This window comes from Mustelus asterias, chromosome 9, assembly GCF_964213995.1.
Source record: "Mustelus asterias chromosome 9, sMusAst1.hap1.1, whole genome shotgun sequence".
Taxonomy (NCBI): Eukaryota; Metazoa; Chordata; class Chondrichthyes; order Carcharhiniformes; family Triakidae; genus Mustelus; species Mustelus asterias.
The window spans coordinates 101,392,340-101,413,567 of record NC_135809.1 but is presented as its reverse complement, the minus strand read 5'-3'; the positions used below and the strand labels follow the sequence as shown (position 1 = coordinate 101,413,567).

The 21,228-nt window shown below is 42.2% G+C and overlaps 1 protein-coding gene and 1 non-coding gene across 3 annotated transcripts in view; one reads left to right on the top strand and one right to left on the bottom strand.

Annotated features, from left to right (window-relative positions):
* Positions 1-21,228, bottom strand: part of sbf2 (SET binding factor 2) — a 555,079-nt gene that overhangs the window by 237,701 nt on the left and 296,150 nt on the right. For both annotated transcript variants that reach the window (XM_078220692.1, XM_078220693.1), the window contains exons 8-11: positions 17,357-17,465; positions 16,009-16,122; positions 5,376-5,453; positions 5,165-5,278 (exon numbers count right to left, since the gene is read on the bottom strand). In XM_078220692.1, the coding sequence (XP_078076818.1) occupies positions 5,165-5,278; positions 5,376-5,453; positions 16,009-16,122; positions 17,357-17,465 (415 nt within the window). The remainder of the gene's footprint in view (positions 1-5,164; positions 5,279-5,375; positions 5,454-16,008; positions 16,123-17,356; positions 17,466-21,228) is intronic.
* trnas-gcu (transfer RNA serine (anticodon GCU)) lies at positions 2,611-2,692 on the top strand. Its single transcript has one exon. It is a non-coding gene; the product is annotated as a tRNA-Ser (tRNA).

Here is a 21,228-nt window from a genome sequence, read left to right as displayed (position 1 = left end):
AATAAATATTGGTTTGCTTATGAGTCAGCATCGTGTTCTGTTAGATATTGGACTGAATTTTCATCAGAGAAGCAGGAAACAGGAACTGGATTTGTTTTCAAGTCAGAAATGGTCCTCAGGAAAGGGGAACTGATTAAACGGATGAGCCTTAAGTTGTCATGGAGATGGCTTTCCTGTGCAATTAAGGGCGGGGGGGGGGGGGGGGGAAGCTGTCAGTCAGAGGCCTTCCAGCTTCAGAGAAGCACTTAGCTGCAGCATGCATTAAATGGAAGGTTACCTGAACAAGAAGCTGCCCTCGCAGTTGCTTTTAAATGAAAAACATGAAAATCTGCCATGCCACCAGTATGGAGGGAATCTCCCTACAAAGTGATCTTTGGTTGTACCCCATTGAGGTGAGGAGGGAAAATCTGCAGGCTTACCAGGAGCCAGGAATAATCAATAATCTCAGTGACTGAAAATTGACCAGTACAAATTTGACTACAGGTGACTCCAAATACACAGCAATGTGGTTGACTCTTAGCTGCCCTCTGCAGTGGTTTAGCAAGCCACTCAGTTGTACCAAACCACCATGGAAAAGGCAAACAAGACTGCAGTGGTTCAAGATGGCAGATCACCACCACCTTGTCAAGAATAATTGGGGATGGGCAACAAAATGCTAACCTGCCCATGATGCCCACATTCCATGAAAAAATAAAACAACATGCAAGGGAAGGAAGCCTGTATTACTGTAGAGTAGGCTGGAGTCATTGCATTGCTACTATGAATAATTGCAATAGGCAATCATATGACCTTTGCATTCTTCCAGAATAAAGAGAGACTATTGTTGAATAAAAAATACACTAGTGTTACTATATTCAACAAAATTCAGATTAAAACACATAATCCAGCAGTTTAGTGTGAAATTATTTTTCTTCCAAACAGTCATTGGTTAATTTTTGAAAACTTGCTCAACAAAGTGTTCTCACATTAGTTCAAGACTCAGCTGTTCAAATCTGGTTAGAATAGAAGGTATAAATTATGGTTTTGATGCAATTTTCACCATGTAGTGAGTCGTGAGGAAAACAAAATTGCACTTATCAGATCCTTTTAATTCAAGATTCTATAATTTGCAACAAGTGCAGGATTTCATAAGATTGTTATGTTTTAAATTATTTCCTGTAATTCAAGGTAAAATACAGTGATATGGAGAGGGGAGCATGATCTCATATGGGATCTGCCTAGAGACATGTCATATTGCTACCCAGGTCAGAAACTATTGAAAGTAAGGTGCAAATTTTAACACCAGGATGCCTAGGAAGAGGCAGCGAGCCTAACTGCTGGCAAGCCTCAGACTCCCAGGGCAGTCAGACTGAGAGTTTTAGGGAAGCCGACACACAACAGACAGGTCAGGCAGAAGAAAGACTGCTTTTGGGTTAAGCACCAAAGTGCTGGTGAGGATGGAACTCATGCCTGAGGAAACACAAAGATTGTAATAAGTTAAAGACTACAGGACTACCACAGAGTACCCTGCAACAGTAAGTCTATTTGATTATGGTCAAAGGATTAAGTGAAGGGGATTTTGTTTATAAAGAGATTTATCCTGGTGAAGCAGGGAGAAGAGATCCTGTTGGAGCCAGGAGCAGCTTTGGATTTTCACTGCAACACTGTCTGTGTTAATACATTACACTGCACTCTTTACAGTGTGGAGTTGTGTTGTGTTAAAAGTCACTGAGGAAGACCTTTTCTGAAGTTTGGTGTATTAGTTTCCTACTAAGTAATTTATAGTCTCTGTTGATCTTAGTGTACGTGGAGTCTTGTCATGTGATCCTTTGACTGGGAAACTTGTATCTCTTTTTAAATGTTACCGATTTCGTTGGGGATTGTAGCAAACTAAACAGCACTTTCCTATTTTTTTCAATTTAGTGTAAATATTTCAAATGCTAATTAAGGTATTGAATTGGTGCTAAAGAAAATCCCTCACACATCCACCTTAAGTTTAAAACAGACCTTTCTTGCAATGCATTAATCTGCCTCACATTCATGTTCTCAAATGCCAGCAAAGATGAGTCTGTAAATGTGCTTTAGAAACAGCAAAGAATTGTTTGTATTGTTTAGCTGACTTTTAACCAGATCACAAACTGGTTATGGGTGGAAATGTTATTTAGTCTATCTTCGAGTACCGCAGGGATTGGTGCTGGGACCCTTGCTTTTGCTGTATCCATTAATGACTTAAATATATGGGCTATGATCAAGAAGTTCACAGGTGAACTGGTAGGCTGGTAAATAGTGAGGATAGCTGTAGACTGCAGGACGACATCAATGGACTGGCCAAGTGGGCAGGGCAGTGGCATATGGAATTCAACCAGGAAAAGCATTGAGGTAATGCACTTGGGGAGGGCTAACAAGGCAAAGGATTACACTATAAACGGCAAGACCCTGGAAAGTACCGAAGATGAGTGGGATCTTGGGTGTGTATATCCACAGTCCCAGAAGGTTGCAGGGCAGGTAGAAAAGGTGTTTAGGGTAGCATGTGGGATACTTGCCTTTATTAGCCGAGGCATGCTGAAACTGTATAAAATGGCAGTTAGGCCACAACTAGAGTATTGCATGCAGTTCTGGTCACCATATTGTGACGAGGTGGCCTAGTGGTGAAGGCGATGGACTGCTAATCCATTGTGCTTTGCACACGTGGATTCGAATCCCATCCTTGTCGGTGATGCATTTGTTCTGTCTCCATATTGGTCCACATGTGGGCAGCACAGTGGCAGAATGGTTTGCACTGCTGCCTCACAGCAGGGTTCAATTCCGGCCTCGGGTACTGTCTGTGTGGAGTTTGCATGTTCTGCCTTTGTTTGCATGGGTTTCCTTCGAGTTTCCTCCCACAGTCCAAAGATGTGATGGTTAGGTGGGTTGGCCATGCCAAATTGCCCATTTGCATCAGGGGGATTAGCAGGGTAAATGTGTGTGGTTACAAGGATAGAGCTTGGGTGGGATTGTTGTTGGTGCAGGCTCGATGGACTAAATTACCTCCTTCTGTACTATAGGGATTCTATGATTATAGGAAGGTTGCAATTGCACTAGAAAGGGGGCAGAGGAGATTTACCACAAATCTGCCAAGGTCAGAGGGTCTGAACTATGAGGAAATATTAAACTGGCCATTTTCCTTGGAGCAGCGAAGGTTGAGAGGGAGCATGATAGAATTGTATAAAATTATGAGGGGCATAGATAGGGTGGATAGGAAGGAACTTTTTCCATTAGTAGAGGGGTCATAACCAAATAGCATAGATTTAAGCTAAGTGGTAGAAGGATATAAGTGGAGTTGTGGTGGGAGACTGGAACTCACTGCCTGAAAGGATGGTTGAGTTAGAAACTCTCGAACATCTAAGAAATATTTAGATCTTGGCTTGCGCTGCCATAACTTCCAGGGCTGTGGGCCAAGCACTGGAAAATGGGATTAATGTAGTCAGATCTTTGTTAACCAGTATGGACACAATAGGCCGAATGGTCTCCTTCTGTAAACATCTATGAAAAAAAGATTCCAAAGATCTTCTTTTTTCTTCTTTATTCTTTCATGGGGCGTAGATGTTGCTGGCAATCATTTATTGCCCATCCCCAACTGCCTTTGGACTAAGTGGCTGGCTAGGGGGTACTTCAGAGTCAAGCCCATTGCCATGGGTCTGGAATCACATATAGGCCAGCCTGGTTAAGGACAGCAGATTACCTTCCCTAAAGGACATCAGTGAATCAGATGGGTTTTTATGACAATTGATGATAGCTATCATGGTCACCATTACTGAGGCATGGGCCTCTGGATTACCAGTCCAATGATATTACCCCTATGCCACAAATCATATTTCCTCCGAATAGTCACATTATTTTCTATGGATTGGAAGTGAATTGTAGTTGCCCCTGTTTTACCATACTTTTGTTGAATGTTAAAACCACACAGAACTGTTTCTAATCTATTTAAAACTGCTCAATGACTTCCATTGTTGTGACTTTCTCGTTATGGTTGCCTCACAAATCTCCTATTCAGTCTCTCTTAACACGCTAGGATTTGTCTTCTCCCTTCTATCCCAAGGATTTATTGCATTGAGTCCTTTTAGCGCCATTTATAGCAAAGAAATTGATTTTTCTTAAGTCATTTCTTTTTGGAGAGGGCATATTTCACCTATTCTTTGAAAGGATGTTGAATTTTGGCTACTAAACCTTTTCCAATGTCTCTTTTCCCCTCTTATCGCCTTTTTAATGTCTCTCCTTTTATCTTTATTCATCCCAGTGAAATCCTTCCTGTAGGATTTGTAGAGATTGTTCTTCCTCTTTATATCACTTGTAATTTCCTTTTAAATCCATTTAGCAGAATGCTTATTTTGTTTGAGCTTGTACTTTTGGTATGTATTTGTCCTATTTGCTCAGCATTATATCTTTACAGATGTTAACTTATTTCAAGAAGTACTTCATATCCACTTTATAAGTCTACCAAACAACTTGTTTAAGACTGAAGTATGAAAATTACTGAACAATTGATTTAAATGACTATTAAACTATTAATGCACTAAGGAATCCCACTGTGGGCATAATTATCCCACTGATGGCTATAATAAAAGGTTTACTGAACAACTACTGTCACATATGTTATTGAGGGCAACAGAGAAAAATTAGCAGCAAAATAATAAATGTCACTTTTACAAGCTAGAAAATTAAAGATGTGATGATTTTTTCTGTTATGTCAAGCAAAGTCCAGTAAGAGTTAAACTACCTGTAACCTCCAGACTATAGTTAGTAATACTTCAACCTGAAGAGCTGCTTTGACTGGTGCATCAGGAAAGTGAATATTCCAGTAGCGTAATCTGTTAACTAGTCAGGGACAGAGAGAGCAATTACGCCAGTCAAAAACAACAGCACCAAACTTCCTCATTTAATGGAGATGACCCAGCAGTCAGAAAATAAAGTTCCTTATCTCTTCTTTCAGAGTTTTAACATAAATGTGGGAAATTCCACAGTCCAGGACAATTGAAACATCGCTGTTTGCATATAAATTCAACAATAATACATTATGCTGAAACTGAGTATACTGATGCCTTACTGTATGTTCATTTAAATCTGAATGTCAGCAGTTACATGACTACAAAAACATTAAACAGTGCGGTATTAAAGACTGTGTAAATGATCATTTGTAACTGACCTTGTGAAAGTGTATTACAGGTTCAGGATGGATTCGAATCAATTGTAAGCATGATCTGTACCCTTGAAAGAGCTGTGCAAACAATCTAAGGAATACCGCCCTGACTTCCTTATCCTAGAAAAGAAAAATTAAATCATGAGAACTTTGATGAATATGCTGTAATTAATATTATACAATCAACAGTCATAGAAGTAACCTCACAAATACTTACCAACAGTCTTAGATTAGAAGGAGCTGTACGAGCAGGAGGAAAAGCATAATCAGCTACTTCGAGATCTGGATGAATAACCTATGAAGATATTGATACATGTACCTTTATTTCAGATGTGCACGGCATCATTTTAACCAGCAACATATTCAGCTTGGAACTTAGGCTATGTAGAGAAGTTTCTAGTTAGTAATTCTTACTTATAATGCAAGAGAGACATTTGGCAATTTCCAAAGTAGAAATTTCTCATCCATTATCCATATCTTCTCATTAAAATTCAAGCAATTGAATACGTGAATAAAATATACATAGATATTTATCAGACTTTCAATAGTATGATGCTAAATCTAATCACAGTAGCTCAGAATCAAACAAATTTATGGTAATTTACCAGAAGTAAAAATAAAAAGGAAAGAAATAGTTAAAATGTTCTTACCTGTGAAAGGATAAAATGGACAAAACACATACCACACATCTATTAATTGTATATTAATTTACATTCAGGTGGTGGGCACTAACTGGCCATCATTTGTGCATCTTGATATAGGAGCAGACCAAAATTATGGTGGTTGAGTTTGGAGGTGCTTGTTAGTAATGTATATCACGATAAAACTTTGGGCCATAACTTCTTCAGAGTGTAACACAGCATCAGATGACCATTCCGTGTCAATTACCTTTGTGGATTTTCTTCCCAGCCTGCTTCATTTGATCATTCAACTAAGTCAGGGAGATGCAGCTGTCCTCAAGGATAAACTGTGTCCTCTGGCTTTGACTTTTCACAGTAAGAAGTCTCACAACAACAGGTTAAAGTCCAACAGGTTTATTTGGTAGCACAAGCCACTAGCTTTCGGAGCACTGCGCTAGTGGCTTGTGCTACCAAATAAACCTGTTGGACTTTAACCTGGTGTTGTGAAACTTCATACTGTGCTTACCCCAGTCCAACGCCGGCATCTCCACATTTTGACTTTTCAGCCATTGGAAACAGTTTCTCCTTATTTATTCTACCTACCTTCAAGATTTTAAATATCTGAATCAAACCTCCTCTTAGCCTTCCCTGCCCAAAGGAGAGCAACTCCATTTACGAACATATGAATTAGGAGCAGAAGTAGGTCTCTTGGCCCCTCGAGTCTGCTCCACCACTCAACAACACCATGGCTGATCTGACTGTAACAACTCGACATTCCTGTCTACCACCGATAAACTTTCACATCCTTATTAATCAGGAATCTATCCAGCTCTGCCTTATAAAATATTCAAAGTTTCTCCATTGATCCCGTGTAACTACATCCTTCATTACTGGAACCAATCTAGTAAATATTGGGAAGACTGAAGCCACTGTTTACTGTTCCTTCACCACAATCTGTTCACTGGCCACCAACTCCAATACCCTCCTTGGAAACCATTTGAGATTAAACCAATCTGTTCACAAGCCTGGTGTCACATTTGATTTTGAGATAAGCTCCTGAGTTCAAATGCATGCCATCCTTATTTTCACCTCTGTCGCAGCTCATCTGCTGCTGAAACCCTCATTCATGCCTTCATAAGCCCTAGGCTTGACTCGTCCTACACACTCCTGGCTGGTCTCCCATATTCTACCCTCGGTAGACTTGAGGTCATCCAAAGTTCTGATGCCTAGGCTTGAAACTCACAAGTCCCATTCCACCATCATCCTTGTGCTCACTGCACTGGCTCCTGATCAAGCAATATCATGGTTTTTAAATTCTTATCCTTGTTTTCAAGACACTCCAGGGCCTTGCCCCTCCTTATTTCCTTCAGCTCCATAACCCTCTGAGACATCTCCACTCTTCTGGGCTCTTGTGCATTCCCAATTATAATTGCTGCACCTTCAGTTGCTGAGGATGCAGAGCACCTTCCAGCATCTCTACTTTGCTTTCCTTCTTTAAGACACTCCTTAATACTTAGAAGATAGGAGCAGGAGGAGGCCGTTTGGCCCTTCGAGCCTGCTCTGCCACTTATTACAATCATGGCTGATCGTCCAACTCAATAGTCTAATCCTGCTTTCTCCCCTGCTCAAAGGAGAACAACTCCATTTACGAACATATGAATTAGGAGCAGAAGTAGGTCTCTTGGCCCCTCGAGTCTGCTCCATCACTCAACAAGACCATGGCTGATCTGACTGTAACAACTCGACATTCCTGTCTACCACCGATAAACTTTCACCCCCTTGTTAATCAGGAATCTGCTCTGCCTTATAAAATGTTCAAAATTTCTCCATTGATCCCGTGTAACTACATCCTTCATTACTGGAGCCAATCTAGTCAATATTGGGAAGACCGAAGCCACTGTTTACTGTTCCTTCACCACAATCTGTTCACTGGCCACCAACTCCAATACCCTCCTTGGAAACCATTTGAGATTAAACCAACCTGTTTACAGCCCTGGTGTCACATTTGATTTTGAGATGAGCTTCTGAGTTCATATGCATGCCATCCCTATTTTCATCTCTGTCGCAGCTCATCTGCTGCTGAAACCCTCATTCATGCCTTCATAACCCCTAGGCTTTGATCCCATTCACCCCAAGTGCTATATCTAGTTGCCTCTTGAATACATTCAATGTTTTGGCATCAACTACTTCCTGTGATAATGAATTCCACAGCTCACCACTCTTTGGGTGAAGAAATGTCTCCTCACCTCTGTCCTAAAATGGTCTACCCCAAATCCTCAGACTCCTGGTTCTGGGTTCCTCCACAATCAGGAACATCCTCTGTGCATTTACCCTGTCTAGTCCTGATAGAGTTTTATAAGTCCCTATGAGATCCCCCTTCATTCGTCTGAACTCCAGCAAAAATAATCCTAACCGAGTCAATTTCTCCTCATACATCAGTCCCGCCATCCCTGGAATCAGCCTGGTAAATCTTTGCTGCACTCCCTCGATAGCAAGAACATGCTTTCTCAGAAAGGGAGACCAAAACTGCACACAATATTCAAGGTGTGGCCTCACCAAGGCCCGGTATAAATGCAGCAACACATCCCTGCTTCTGTACTCGTAACCTCTCGCAATGAAGGCCAACATACCATTTGCCTTCCTTACTACCTGCATGCCCACCTTCAGTGACTGGTGCACAAGGATACCTAGGTGCCGCTGCACACTCCCCTCTCCCAATTTACAGCCATTCAGGTAGTAATCTGCCTTCTTGGTTTTGCTTCCAAAGTGAATAACCTCACATTTATCCAAATTATACTGCACCTGCCATTGATTGGCCCACTCACCTGGCCTGTCCAGATTATGCTGAAGGATCTCTTCATCCTCGTCACAGTTCACCCTCCCACCCAACTTGGTATCATCTGCAAACTTTGCGATGTTACATTTCGTTCCCTCATCCAAATCATTTATATATATTGTGAATAGCTGGGGTCCCAGTACCAGTCCCTGTGGCACCCCACTAGTTACTGCCTGCCAATTTGAAAAGGACCCATTAATTCCTACTTTTTTTCCTCTCTGCCAACCAGTTTTCTATCCATCTCAATACACTTCCCCCAATCCCATGTGCTTTAACCTTGCACAATAATCTCTTATGCGGGGCTTCGTCAAACACTTTCTGAAAGTCCAAATAAACCACATTGACTGGCTCCCCCTTGTCAAGTCTACTAGTTACATTTTCAAAGAATTCCAACAGGTTTGACAAGCACGATTTCCCCTTCATAAATCCATGCTGATTCTGTCTAATCCTGCCACTGCTTTTTAAATGCTCCACTATAAAGTCCTTGATAATGGATTCAAGAATTTTCCTCATTACCAATGTTAGGCTTACTGGTCTATAATTCCATTTTCTTTCTACCTCCCTTTTTGAATATTGGAGTGACATTAGCTACCCTCCAATCTGCAGGGACTATTCCAGAGTCCATAGAATCCTGGAAGATGACCACCAATGTATCCACTGTTTCTAGAGCCCATTCCTCAAGTACTCTGGGATGTAGATTATCAGGCCTTGCAGATTTATCCACCTTCAATCCCATCAATTTTCCCAGCACTATTTCTCTACCAATATTGATCTCCCTCAGTTATTCCCTCTCTCTAAATCTTGCATTCTCCAACATTTCTGGTGTCTGATTTGTGTCCTCTTTTGTGAAGATAGAGCCAAATGCATTTGTGATTTGTCTCCATTAACCCTTTCACTCGACACAGTTATTAATATGACTTGGCTTCCTCCATAATTATTAGTATGGGTATTGATCCCCCTCACTACCCCATAAATCCACTCTGTCAACTAAATATCTTTTGAAAATGTGTAGTCAATGGAGGTTTGTTCAGATTGACAAGATAGAATCATAGAATCCTACAGTGCAGAAGGAAGCCATTCAGCCGAGCGAGTCTGCACCGACCACAATCCCACCCAGGTTCTATCCCCATAACCCCATTCATTTACCCTAAATAGTCCCCCTGACACTAAGGGGCAATTTATCTTGGCCAATCAACCGAACCTGCACATCTTTGGACTGTGGGAGGAAACCCACGCAGACACGGGGAGAATGTGCAAACTCCACAGAGACAGTACCCAAGCCGGGAATCAAACCCGGATCCCTGGCACTGTGAGGCAACAGTGCTAACCACAATGCCACCGTGCCACCCTAAGATGTGATGAGTAGAGTGCCACAATGATTGGTGCTGGGGCCTCAGATACTCACAATTGATATTGCTGACTTGAATAAAGGGACCCAATGTATGGCGGTTTAATTTGCTGATGACAATAAGGAAAGAAAGTTGTTAAGGGACATGGGCAAAAAATTGGCAGGTGGAGTATAATGTGGAAAAATGTGAACGAATCCATTATGGCAGGGAGAATAGAAAAGCACTGTATTATTGTTCTCCACATTGTTCTTGGACTTGTCTGGCAACAAAGATCATGTTGAAGGTTCCTCTGGAAACTCTAAAGCCATACTGTTCCTCTCGGAGGATTTCCTAAACCACAGGAAATAGGCAATTCAGGAGCATGTGCGTCAGGAATTTTGCTGTTATGGACAAGAGGGAAATACCTTGATAGTTCCCATAACATGATTCATCCCCCCCCCCCCCTCCTTCCATGTTCTTCAGAGAAGAATTATTGCATTCCTGAAGTCAGGGAGGAAGCCATTCTTGATTTCCTCAATTCTGCAAACAATAAATTTGGCCTATTCTTAAATGTTGCCAAAACGAAACATATCAAACAAACACCTTGTCAGCCAAATATTCAAACTCCCATAGGTGCTAAATGAGAGAGTCTGGAATGTAATGAGAACTTCTTACCTTGGCAGCCACATCTCCCAAAAGGTCACCATTGGTGAGGAGATCCAGAGCTGGATCAGCTGCACCAGCTCAACCTTCTACAAACTATGGTAGTGAATGTTTTACAATAAATGCCCCATTTGGGGCAGCATAGGGCGGCACGGTGGCATATGATTAGCACTGCTGCCTCACAGCGCCAGAGACCTGGGTTCGATTCCCGGCTTGGGTCACTGTCTGTGTGGGTTTCCTCCGAGTGCTCTGGTTTCCTCCCACAGTCCAAAGATGTCCGGGTTAGGTGGATTGGCAATGCTAAATTGCCCCTTAGTGTCAGGGGGACTAGCGAGGGTAAATGCATGGGTTTATGGGGATAGGGCCTGGGTGGGATCGTGGTCGGTGCAGACTCGATAGGCCGAATGGCCTCCTTTTGCACTGTAGGATTCTATGAAAACAGAAGTTCTAAAGTAGAGGGCAGTTGTTGTCACCACACTCCTGAACTACAGTGAGGTCTGGACTGCATATCAGTGGCCCGTCACATCCTCCAAATTCAATAGGAGAACCATCGAACAAATATTACTGTTCTTCTTGAAGCCAGCTTCATTGGTATTCAGGCAAAGCTCCAGCAAAATCACTTCAATGGATGAAACATTGTATCCGGGTGGCCAAGAAGTCTCTGCCGTTGGGTCCTGTTTTCTCAACTCTCAAACGGCCAACGTTCCAGGGAAGGACAAAGAAAATGCTTTAAAGACACTTTGAAGCTCTCCTTGAAGCACAGCAGCATTGACTTTCATGACTGGGAGAAGTTTGCTACCAATTGTTCAGAATGGCAACTTGTCCATCAAACTGTATCACTTGCCGATTAACAACTTCCTAATAATGAGGCAGAGTGGCAGCAGAGAAGCAAGAAAAGGAAGCAAACCTTGTACTCCGGATCCTACTACCTTGTGGAATGTTCTGGTCCATGTGCCCAAAGATATGCTGTTCGAGAATTGGCCTGTTCAGTTACATGAAGGCATGAAAACTCATATCACTAAGTAGACAATATCCTTGAATTGAGGGATACCTGATGATGACTTGTGTTCTATGTGGCATGAATGGATCAAAGGAACAGGTGAGCCAAGCACGATGGCACAGTGTTTATCACTGCTGCCTCACAATGCCAGGGACCGGGGTTCGATTCCTGGCTTGGGTCACTGTCTGTGCGGAATCTGCACATTCTCTCCCTGTCTGTGTGGGTTTACTCCAGGTGCTCTGGTTTCCTCCCACAGTCCAAAAGACATGTTAGTTCGGTGCGTTGGCCATGCTAAATTCTCCCTCAGTGTATCTGAACAGGTACCGGAGTGCAGTGACTAGAGGATTTCACAGTAACTTCATTGCAGTGTTAATGCAAGCCTACTTGTGACAGTAATAAATAAACTTCAGTATACGAACATACAAATTAGTAACAGGAGTAGGCGATTCAGCCCCTCAAGCCTGCTCCGCAATTCAGTATTATGGCTGATCTGCTTGTAACTTCATCCCTACATTCCTACCTACTGATAATCTTTCACTGTCATGTTAATCAAGAATCAATCTTGTTCTGCTTAAAAATATTGAAAGACTCTGCTTCTGCTGCCTTTTGAGGAAGAGAGTTCCAAAGACTCACAACCCTCAGAGAAAAAATTATCCTCATCTCGGCCTTAAATGAGCAACCCCTTTTATTAAAGAGTGACCCCGAGTTCTGCATTCTCCAACAAGTGGAAACATCCTTCCACATCCACCTGTCAATACCCCTCAGGATCTTAAAGTTTTCGATCAAGTCACCTCCTACTCTTCTGAACTCTAGTATAGTGTGGACTGGAAAATTTCTGGGGTGAAGAGGGAGGCTGAAAGAGTCTTGGAATATGACATAAAAGCTGTGTAGAACAGTCATAGATTGAGGGATAGGCTAGAAGGCAGGGCTAACGGTGAAAAGATGAGGTGAAAGAGAATGAAGTGACAGGGAAACGGACAAAATCAAAGAAACAAAAATAGTTGGTGCTCAATCAAATTCTGTCAGGGAATTCTGATTTCAATGCATGAGCGCATGGGTTAGACAGCAACAAAAAAAGCAACCGCAAGTGAAAAAAAGTCCTCACTACTCATGCCAAATTTGTGCTGTGGTATGACACCACCAACCCAGAGAAACAGCTTTTAAGAGTATTCCAAAAACAATCATACTGACCCTACTATAGACTAGAGTTAGGTCAACTTAGAACATAGAACAGTACAGCACAGAACAGGCCCTTCGGCCCACGATGTTGTGCTGAGCTTTATCTGAAACCAAGATCAAGCTATCCCACTCCCTATCATCCTGGTGTGCTCCATGTGCCGATCCAATAACCGCTTAAATGTTCCTAAAGTGTCTGACTCCACTATCACTGCAGGCAGTCCATTCCACACCCCAACCACTCTCTGCGTAAAGAACCTGCCTCTGATATCCTTCCTATATCTCCCATAACGAACCCTATAGTTATGCCCCCTTGTAATAGCTCCATCCACCCGAGGAAATAGTCTTTGAACGTTCACTCTATCTATCCCCTTCATCATTTTATAAACCTCTATTAAGTCTCCCCTCAGCCTCCTCCGCTCCAGAGAGAACAGTCCTAGCTCCCTCAACCTTTCCTCATAAGACCTACCCTCCAAACCAGACAGCATCCTGGTAAATCTCCTCTGCACTCTTTCCAGCGCTTCCACATCCTTCTTATAGTGAGGTGACCAGAACTGCACACAATATTCCAAATGTGGTCTCACCAAGGTCCTGTACAGTTGCAGCATAACCCCACGGCTCTTAAACTCCAACCCCCTGTTAATAAAAGCTAACACACTATAGGCCTTCTTCACAGCTCTATCCACTTGAGTGGCAACCTTTAGAGATCTGTGGATATAGACACCAAGATCTCTCTGTTCCTCCACAGTCTTCAGAACCCTACCTTTGACTCTGTAATCCACATTTAAATTAGTCCTACCAAAATCAATCACCTCACATTTATCAGGGTTAAACTCCATTTGCCATTTTTCAGCCCAGCTTTGCATCCTATCTATGTCTCTTTGCAGCCTACAACAGCCCTCCACCTCATCCACTACTCCACCAATCTTGGTGTCATCAGCAAATTTACTGATCCACCCTTCAGCCCCTTCCTCTAAGTTATTAATAAAAATCACAAAGAGCAGAGGACCAAACACTGATCCCTGTGGCACTCCGCTCGCAACCTGCCTCCAATCCAAAAATTTTCCATCCACCACCACCCTCTGTCTTCAATCAGACAGCCAGTTACCTATCCAATCGGCCAACTTTCCCTCTATCCCACACCTCCTCACTTTCATAAGCCGACCATGGGGGACCTTATCAAACGCCTTACTAAAATCCATGTATATGACATCAACTGCCCTACCTTCATCAACACACTTCGTTACCTCCTCAAAAAATTCAATCAAATTTGTGAGGCACGACTTGCCCTTCACGAATCCGTGCTGACTATCCCGGATTAATCCGCATCTTTCTAAATGGTCGTAAATCCCATCCCTAAAGACCTTTTCCATCAATTTACCAACCACCGAAGTAAGACTAACCGGTCTATAATTACCAGGGTCATTTCTATTCCCTTTCTTAAACAGAGGAACAACATTCGCCACTCTCCAGTCCTCTGGCACCATCCCCGTGGACAGTGAGGACCCAAAGATCAAAGCCAAAGGCTCTGCAATCTCATCCCTTGTCTCCCAAAGAATCCTAGGATATATTTCATCAGGCCCAGGGGACTTATCGACCTTCAGTTTATTCAAAACTGCCAGGACATCCTCCCTCCGAACATCTATTTCCTCCAGCCTATTAGCCTGTAACACCTTCTCTTCCTCAAAAACATGGCCCCTCTCCTTGGTGAACACTGAAGAAAAGTATTCATTCATCACCTCGCCTATCTCTACTGACTCCATACACAAGTTCCCACTACTGTCCTTGACCGGCCCTAACCTCACCCTGGTCATTCTTTTATTCCTCACATAAGAGTAAAAAGCCTTGGGGTTTTCCTTGATCCGACCCGCCAAGGACTTCTCATGTCCCCTCCTAGCTCTCCTAAGCCCCTTTTTTCAGCTCATTCCTTGCTAACTTGTAACCCTCAATCGAGCCATCTGAACCTTGTTTCCTCATCCTTTTCACAAGACATTCCACCTCTTTCGTGAACCATGGTTCCCTCACTCGGCCATTTCCTCCCTGCCTGACAGGGACATACCTATCAAGGGCACCCAGTATTTGTTCCTTGAAAAAGTTCCACTTTTCATTAGTGCCTTTCCCTGACAGTTTCTGTTCCCAACTTATGCCCCCTAATTCTTGTCTAATCGCATCATAATTACCTCTCCCCCAATTGTAAACCTTGCCCTGCCGTACGGCCCTATCCCTCTCCATTGCAATAACAAAAGACACCGAATTGTGGTCACTATCTCCAAAGTGCTCTCCCACAACCAAATCTAACACTTGGCCCAGTTCATTTCCCAGTACCAAATCCAATGTGGCCTCACCTCTTGTCGGCCTATCCACATATTGTGTCAGGAAACCCTCCTGCACACACTGCACAAAAACTGCCCCATCCGAACTATTTGACCTACAAAGGTTCCAATCAATATTTGGAAAGTTAAAGTCCCCCATGACAACTACCCTGTGACCCCCACACATATCCATAATCTGCTTAGCAATTTCTTCCTCCACATCTCTATTACTATTTGGGGGCCTATAGTAAACTCCTAACAACGTGACCGCTCCTTTCCTATTTCTAACCTCAGCCCATATTACCTCAGTGTGCAGATCCCCCTCGAAGTGCCTTTCCGCAGCCGTTAAACTATCCTTGATTAACAATGCTACTCCTCCACCTCTTTTACCAGCTTCCCTACACTTACTGAAACATCTATACCCTGGAACGTCCAACAACCATTCCTGTCCTTGTTCTACCCACGTCTCCGAAATGGCCACAACATCGTAGTCCCAAGTACCAATCCACGCCCCAAGTTCATCTACCTTGTTCCGGATGCTCCTTGCATTGAAGTAGACACACTTCAACCCACCTTCCTGTCTACCGGTACCCACCCTTGACCCTGATACCTTCCCCAATACCTCACCACCCTCACTGACTTCTGGACTACAACTCCTTTTCCCACTCCCCTGACAAATTAGTTTAAACCCCCCTGAAGAGCCGTATCAAATTTCCCTCCCAGGATATTGGTGCCCCTCTGGTTCAGGTGCACCCCGTCCTGTTTGTACAGGTCCCATCTTCCCCAGAATGTGTTCAACAATGCAGCAACAACTTGTTCAACAATGCAGCTTAAATTCTGAATACAAATCAACAATTGATACTTTAAGTTAAAATTCTTATTTGAAATCATATTGTTATCAGAGAATCAACTTACAAGAGAAAGGGCTGCTTGTGTTTGATGTAAGAGAGGCTCTGGCAACTGGGAGAGATGAATGCATTCTGGGATGTTAATTGTACCTCCATCCAAATCAGCGACAATTACATCTAACTAGAAAGAAACAACATACAAAATTTAAAAAAATAAAAATTGAGGATGAATTCTGTATAACAATTACTTTGATGCTTCAGAAACTGAAATAGATCAGTCAGCCCCAACAGTTCATGAGCTGTTTATTCTGCACAGGACCAGTGTCAAATCCTATGCGTCTGCCCTGTCCCTTTATCACTTTATTCCCTTTCCCTCTTGCAGCCTCTCTAACATATTCTTATTTGCTGACATAACCTCTGCTTTATCCACTATCTCTGGAGGTGCATTCCACAGCTTAACAACACAAAATATTTCTCCAGCTTTCTATCTTAAGACTCTTGCACTAAATTTTAGATTCTGGTTCCTAAAATTGACTCTGTTCCAAAAGTAGTGATAATACCAAGTTTTATATACGAACATACAAGCAAAGAGCTGCAGTTCGCATTCAGCCCCTCGAGCCTGCTCCAACATTTAATAAGATCATGGCTGATTTGATAGTAACCTCAAACCTGCAACTCACCTACCGATAACCTATCACCCTCTTGCTTACCAATAATCTATCCACCTCTGCCTTAAAAATATTAAATGCACAACATATTCATTGGAGCCCTGATCCTCAAGATTGCAAGTTTAAATTTCAGAACAAATTCAGTATATTCAAAACCAACTGTAGCTTATCCAGTTAAGGCCTGGAGTCCAACATCTTCATTAGATTTGTATCATCTGCAAATTTAGCCAGATCATTTATAAATATTTAATCAAACAAGCTCTCATGACAGTCTGGGACCCCAGTGTTAACATTCTCACAGGTTGATGACAATCCCTGTATTACTACCCACTGCATTGTCAATCAATTACGTATAAATGATAAAATATTTCCAATGATTCATGCTTACTTGATTTCAGTGCCAGCCTTTCCAGAGGAACTGTATTACTATCACAAAAGGATACTGCCCTTTGCGATTTTAATCAATTGCTAGCCTAATTCAACTCCTCTGGAGTACACCAAGACAAAGAAAACTACCTCTCTTTCACATGTGTAAATGTTGCTCGTTTACTGAAGAGCATTGTAATGTGAAGCAAGATCGTTAATCAAGCACGTTTCACATACTTCAAGTACAAAGCAATTTCAGTAAATGATTTGCTGCTGAGTAACATAATTTTGCAGAATAAAATGCTACTAATAATGTACACAAAATTAGAAAAAATCCAGAACTGCGCTTCTAAACAAACATACAAATGGGCTGCAACATACCAGATCATTAATTTCACTGTGAAACATGGAGTGCACACCAATGATAAATGGAGTTGGTGAGCTTAGCACTTCCAAGAGTCGTGCAGGGAGAATCGGAATGTAAGGGTAACTGGGGAAAAACAAAAAGGAAACAGAGTTGGCAGCATTAATCACCTCATACAGAAACAAAAAAATTAAGATGCAGTCACAATTTTTGCTCCGCGTTCTCAGTCAGTACCCCCCTTGGGCTGTTCTATCGACAGTATTTAATAAATAACAGATTTAAAAATGCAATCTGCAATGCCACTTCTTAATAGATTTACTGGTGATAAAATATGCTACAATGAAAGACAGTTGTTTTTCCTGGCCAACATGTTTTCATGTTTAATTCTAAGTAAATGCAAACATAAGGAACTATAACATTCTTTTGTTCAATCAGTTGAGCAGAGTCAAGATATGATGTGTGTCATTTTAATACTCTTAAAACAGCAATAAAACCAGTTCAACATATCAGATATAAATAATCCAACAACAAAATGGGAATTGAAATTACAGTTAATACTTAATTGCTAATTTCTTTCCTTCAAAAATTAAAAATGCACGGAAATGTTCTTGGTGTTACAAAAACCTATCTAGAATTAAACTCGCGTTTTATTGTGCTATTCAATAAAACAGGCTGCCTTCATTTTCAGTTTGGTTCAGTTGGGAGCAACATTTCCTTTGATTCAGAAGGTTGTGCATCAAAAACTCACTCTGGGACAACAGCACCTAATGTGTATTGACAATCTAGCTACAGAGTACTGCAGAGTTCTAGCTGCATAGAATGCTTGGGGAGTTGAATGTCTTCTAGTTCTCCACCTAGATTATGTACCTGAGCAGCATCTAGAAGAGAATGCGAGAGGAGATTGAAAACATACGAGTGCAGTGGGAAACCGGAGTGTTGGCTTGGAGTTTGGAGCTTCTGAGGTGACATCAGGATTCAAAAGGGACACAGAGCAAGTGGAAACAGCTGATTGGGTGAGTACGGTCAGTTAAGTATTTACTACTTTTATTGCTTATGGCTTGTAAGGTCTTTATTTTGTGGTTTATAGTGTGTAAGGGCTATATTGTGCAGTAATGAGGACAAGGGAAAGAAGGCCCTAGAGTAAATGATATCATTTGATTTTAAGTATCTTCCAAAAGGCTTAAAGGGGTAAGTTATGGCAGGAGAGCTCAAAACCGCAGTGTGCTCTTCTTGCTTTATGTGGGAAGCCAGGAACATTTTCAGTGTCTGGGGTCAGCATGTATGCAGGAGATATCTCCAAATGCAGCTCCTGATTGCCTGGGTTTCAGTGCAGGAACGGCAGCTGGGGACACTGTGGAGCATATGGAAGGTGGAGAGTATCATGGAAAACACACCATAGGATAAGACTCCACAGGCAGGGAGGGACTGGGTGACCATCAGGGAAAACAAGAGAACTAGGCAAGCAGTACAGGAATCTCCTGTGGCCATTCCCCTGAAAAAACATTATACCTCTTTGGATATTGTTCGGGGGAATGACCTCAGAGGAAAGCAGCAGCCAAATATGTTGCACCACAGCTAGCTCTACTGCATGGGAGATGGGTTAAAAAGTGAGAGTGTGCAATAATTATAAAGGATTCAATTTTAGGGGGAATAGATAGGCGTTTCTGAGGCCGCCATTGAGACTCCAGGTGGCCCTTCCTGGTGCTAGGATTTCAGAGTGGCTACAGAACAGTCTGGAGGGGAGGGTGAACAGCCAGTGGTATACAATGGCTCAAACGATATGAGTATAAAAAGGGATGAGGTTTTAAAAACAGAATATAGGGAGTTAGGAAGTAAGTAGGACCTCAAAGGTAGTGATCTCAGTGCCACATGCTAGTCAGAGCAGAAATAACAGGATATATCAAATTAATGTGTGACTGAAGAGATGTGTGAGGGGCAGAGTTTCAGATTCCAGGGACATTGGGACTGGTTCTGGGGGAGGTGGGACCAACATACTGGACGTAAGCAGAACAGGGACTGATGTCCCGGGGAGAGTATTTGCTGGATTGGCTGGGGAGGGTTTAAACCAAAATGGCAAGGGGCTGGGAAACCATGTTAGGAGTCAAAAGGTGGGGAAACAAGGATAAGAACAAAAGACAGGAAGGGAAATGAAATAAGTGATAAGCAGAGAAATCAAGAGCCAGAATCAAATCGGTCAACAGTGAAAAATAATGGGAACAGGACAAGAATGGTAAAAGGTCAAGCCTTATGGTTTTGTGCCTTAAAGCGTGAAGCATTCACAATTAAGTGGATGAATTACTTGCGCAAATAGATGTAAATAGGTCTGATATAGTCAGGATTACAGAGACATGGCTACAGGGTGACCAAGGATGGGAACTGAACATTCAGGGCTATTTAGTATTTAGGAAGGACAGACAAAAAGGAAAATATGGTGGAGTTGCATTGATGGTTAAAGAGGGAATTAATGCAATAGTGAGGGGTGTTGTGATTTACTTGAACAACTTAACATTGAGAGGAAGGAAGTATTAATGGTTTTAACGTGCCTAAAAGTGGATAAATCCCCAGGCCCAGATGAGATGTATTGCAGCCTGCGATATGAGGCAAGGGAGGCGATTGCAGCAGCTGTGAAATAATTTTCAAATCTCCTCTGGCCACAGAAGAGGTGGTAGTCATGATATGGAGATGCCAGCATTGGACTGGGGTAAACACAGTAAGAAGTCTCATTTACTTCTTACACAGAAGAAGTGAAGAGGACTGGAGGACAGCTAACATGGTACCATTATTTAAGAAGGGAAGTAGGGAGAAACCACAGAATTACAGTCCAGTGAATCTAACTTCAGCCAGAGGGAAACTACTGGAAGAAATTCTGTGGGACTGAATTAATCTCCACTTAGGAAGGCAAGGATCAATCAAGAATAGTCAGCATGGTTTTGTCAAAGGGAGGTCACGTCTTACGAATTTCGTTGATTTTTTTCAAGGAGGGGACTAGGTGTCTCGATGAGGGTAGTACAGTTGATGTAATCTATATGAACTTCAGTAAGGCTTTTAACAAGGTTCCACATGGGATGCTAATGAAGAAGGCAGGAAACCATGGGATCCAGGGCAATTTGGCAAACTGGATCCAAATTTGGCTTAGTAGCAGGAGGCAGGTGATGGTTGAAAGTTGTTATTGTGACTGGAAGGCTGTGTCTAGTGCTATTCCACAGGGATCGATGCTGTGTCCCTTGTTTTTTGTAGTGTACCTTAATGATCTGGATATGAATGTAAGAAGTATGATAAGTAAGTTCACACATGACACAAAAATTGGGGGAGGATCACATAGAAACCTATAAAATTCTAACACAATGAGACATGGTAGATACAAGAAGGATGCTTCTGATGCGGGGGAGTCTAGAACCAGGGATCATAGTCAGAGGATATGGGGTCGACCATTTAGGTCTGAGATGAGGAGAAATTTCTTTATTCAGAGTGTGGCGAGCCTGTGGAATTCTCTACCACAGAAAGCAGTTGAGGCTAAAAAACACTGCATGTTTTCAAGGAGGAGTTAGATATAGCTCTTTTTTCTAAAAGTATGAAAAGATATGTGGGGAAAGTGGGAACAGGTTACTAAGTTGAATGATCAGCCATGATCATAATTAATTAAATTTGAAGCACCCAAACAGAATTGCAGGTTACCAGACACAGCACCCAAATTTAAGAATTTATGCATCACCAAACTTGTACTATCTAATAGCCAACAAAGGGCAGCATTGACAATAGCACTGAACAATTCCAAAACGATTATCTTTTCTTGATTAAAGAATGAAAGCTTCTACTCAAATCCAGTTGACGGCGATGGGCGAGATCCACAATGTGTTGAATGCTCTCGTTTATTTTGCTCCATAACAAT